Raw genomic sequence first — 3332 nt, forward strand, 5'->3', positions numbered from 1 at the left:
CCGCTCATGGAGATTATAGGGAGTGAATTTTCATTTTTCTCTCTGAATGGAGGGGGGGGAAAAATACAGTTAAAGAGTATAAGCTACATGCTTTAAGTTTGTCAATCAACTTTAAGTGTGTTCAGTCAACTGCCTTATGGAAAAGAAAAAGTTCAGTAATCATTGTTAAAAAAAAAAAGTTTGATGAACATATAAAGTATTCAAGCTCAAAATACTTCAGCTAAGGAATATGTAAAAAATAGCCCTAAACACCTATAAAGTGAATTCAACCTCTTAATAAAATCTTTATCTTGATGTTGCATGAAATATCAGCTAATTTCAAAGTATGTATTATATGCTTACTGAGTCAATGATTAAATAATTCAAAAAATACAAAGCAGGAATCAACATACACTATAAAAGCTACAATTAGCATCAGAAATAAGCCTGGGATACAAACCTGTTACTGAAAGGCCGCACACGCACAGCTACAATCACTTTGCTGTTTTCCACTTGGAAAACATCTTTCTCGGTGCTATTGCTCTCAGCTGGAGTTTCTGTGTTCTCTTTTGGTTTTGAACTTCTACTCACAGAAGGAGAACTGGAGACACTAGTTTTCTTTTTGGCTAGAACTTGAAGATGAGGCGTTCGTTTATTTGAAGCAGACAGAGATGGCTGATCCTGAGAAGTGCTGTTCTTTGGCGTAAGCTTAAACCTTTCTGTTGAACCTTTTGTTGGTGTCCTTGGTCTTTCCAAACTGTTATGTTTTATAATCAAGTGTTGCAACCTTTGCTTTCCAGCTAGTTTATTTATATTGTTTTTTTCATTCAGTTGTTCTTCTGTTATCCTATTCATATGTTTTGAGGTAACTAATTGTTCTGATTTAGGAACTTCGTTTTTAAATTTTGTGTCAGCAGCACTCATCCTATATTTTAAACGCGTGCAGCTATCGTTTTCACATAGACCATCAACAAAGCCAAAGGAATCCTTGCTGTTCAAGTTACACTGTAACTTACTTGACTGACCCTCAGCTAACTTAAAGCTTGGTTTAACATCACGGGGATCATTATTATCAATATTTGGTGGAAGTGCAATCTTGTAATTTCTTTGTGCAGCAGAGTCATTATTTTCTATTCCAGGCACAGTATTCTGATTAATTTTACTGTTCTCTATGGAGCCAGTTCTCACACGCCTCTGCAGAGTAAGTTTTTTCTCCATTTGTGTATTTTCCATGCCCTGTGTTGTGTTTGTATGCAATTGTTCACTGCTGGACACTGATTTCTTGCTTGCTCCAGTTCTCCTCTGGAGTGTTAATCTGCCTTCAGGTTTAAATGTAGTTGATGTGTCACTCACTTTTTTACAGGCTGAAATCACGTAGGTCCTATTTATTTCCTCAGTCTTATTCTCAGAACATGAAAGTAGACTATCCTTTTCTTCTCCTGACACCTGTGATTTCAGCTGCTGGGCAAACACTTTGCTGCTGGTATTCTGTGAAGAAATCTTCTGCAAAGCTGTAGTACACCGTGCTGCAGAGGGACTTCTTGCAGGAACTGTGTAAATAGGCATTTTGTCTTCCAGCAAGTTAACATTAGGTTTCTAATAAGTACTACAACACCTTTACTAAAAGGTTACTTCTAGTTGCTTCTTCTTACAGAATCTGGGGGAGACAAAGCAAAAATTTTTTATAATGCTCATGTCCAGTGCAAGCTATGTTTCAGTGTGTGGGGAGCTCTTCACATATACTGCAGTAAATATATGTCCCCAAACGTTAATAACAATTACTATCCCATTTCACCTCCAGCACTTTAAAAAGCCATTCTTCTATGTTTGAATGACTGCTTCCACCAATAGTACGCTATTTGATTCCATTTATTGAGTTCTGTGATTTGGTTCAGAAAGCAAACCAAACATTACGAAGAAACACCGGTTGGTACAAAGAATGATCTAACTATTTAGCAACAAAGATCACCACAGACATTTCTTCCAAATGATCTACCATGAGCCCCAAAGAAAGGGTATACATGATTATGTCTCTGTTCGCTCACAACTATTTGTGCTCTGAGGGTTTCAGAACTAACAGACTCCCATAGAACAACAAAATTATTAACACTGAATAGGCAATCTGTGAACAAAGAAAGCAGTTTTTTTTCAGGATTTTGATATATAATATAACACCAACTCTCAGAATAGGACAGTTAATAAAGATGACTATGACAATATGTTTGGACGTTATCTTTGTTCACTACAATACATACATGCATAGCAAAACAAAAAGATATCTAACCTAGGGCACAGAAGAAAAACTATAGAATGTGTTCTGCATGTTTCTACATGCAAATATTTAGAAAGCTGTACACACCCAATCTGTATGGAAAAGTATACTTTCACTGTTGCATATGTATCAGTTACCAGGTTGTTACAGGTTTGACATCACCACCCACTACAGACTTGCCAGCTGCAATTAATTTGCTATTAAAAGCCAACAAGAAGTCACCACCTTAAATCCTTCAAAAATCGTGTCTCTCATTAACACAAGCAGCAGGTGGTCGGGGAAAAAAAGGTCAACAAGAAGTCACCACCTTAAATCCTTTAAAAATTGTGTCTCTAACACAAGCAGCAGGTGGTCGGGGAAAAAAAGGAAAGCAAGACAAGAGTCAGCGATGTAGAAGCAACCATTTAACCATTGCTCCGATATAAGTTTCATTTAATGCTACACTTCCTAAGTTACAGCTTTTGGAGTACTCTGAGAATTTATGCGATTTCATCCACTTCTACACATCACAACTGCACAAAGTTTTTATAGCGCAAAAGTTGAGAGGAAAGTTTTAAGCATTTCAAACCAGAGTGTATTTATTGCTCAATGCAGTTTGATACAGGAAGCTACTTACGTTATGTGACTTGTCAAATACTCATTTTGTGGCTCTAAGTCAGTAAATTAAAGAAACACGATTGCGAGCCATGAATTGTTTTAGTGTTTTCTGAAAAGTCCCTCTTTTCCATTCAGCTTTAAGTAACGAGCATAGTAACACAAGCTCTCCCCTCCTGTCGCTATACCTGCGCCTTGCAAATATTCACAAAGCTTTCCCACAGAAAACTGAAACCTCCCCATCAAAAGCTCCTTCGTTGTAAGTTAAGGAGTAAGGTTCAAGGCTTCACAGAATCATAGAATCCTCGGTCGGAATCCTCAAGGATCATCTAGTCCCACCTTTCTAGGTAAGAGCACAGCCTAGACTTGTTCCTCATTTTTAATTGATTACAAGTACTAATCTGAGACAAAACCCAAGCTTCAAGGCCGGGTGAAAATGTAGGAAAAATCAGTACCGTTACCACCCTTCACCAAACCAGCCCTCTCC

General features: G+C 37.6%; 2 protein-coding genes across 3 annotated transcripts in view; both read right to left on the reverse strand.

Moving 5' to 3' along the window:
- The window catches only part of KIF14 (kinesin family member 14), a 28492-nt gene extending 26869 nt beyond the window's left edge, over nt 1-1623 (reverse strand). For both annotated transcript variants that reach the window (XM_035891775.1, XM_035891774.1), the window contains exons 1-2: nt 440-1623; nt 1-42 (exon numbers count right to left, since the gene is read on the reverse strand). The exon at nt 1-42 is cut by the window's left edge and continues 213 nt beyond it. In XM_035891775.1, the coding sequence (XP_035747668.1) occupies nt 1-42; nt 440-1545 (1148 nt within the window). In that variant the 5' untranslated portion in view covers nt 1546-1623. The remainder of the gene's footprint in view (nt 43-439) is intronic.
- DDX59 (DEAD-box helicase 59) overlaps nt 1558-3332 on the reverse strand; it is a 13272-nt gene continuing 11497 nt past the window's right edge. The window contains exon 9 of the mRNA XM_009636195.2: nt 1558-1636. Coding sequence (XP_009634490.2) covers nt 1600-1636 — 37 coding nt within the window. The 3' untranslated portion in view covers nt 1558-1599. The remainder of the gene's footprint in view (nt 1637-3332) is intronic.

Source organism: Egretta garzetta, unplaced genomic scaffold, assembly GCF_000687185.1.
Source record: "Egretta garzetta isolate BGI_Z169 unplaced genomic scaffold, ASM68718v1 scaffold163, whole genome shotgun sequence".
Classification (NCBI taxonomy): Eukaryota; Metazoa; Chordata; class Aves; order Pelecaniformes; family Ardeidae; genus Egretta; species Egretta garzetta.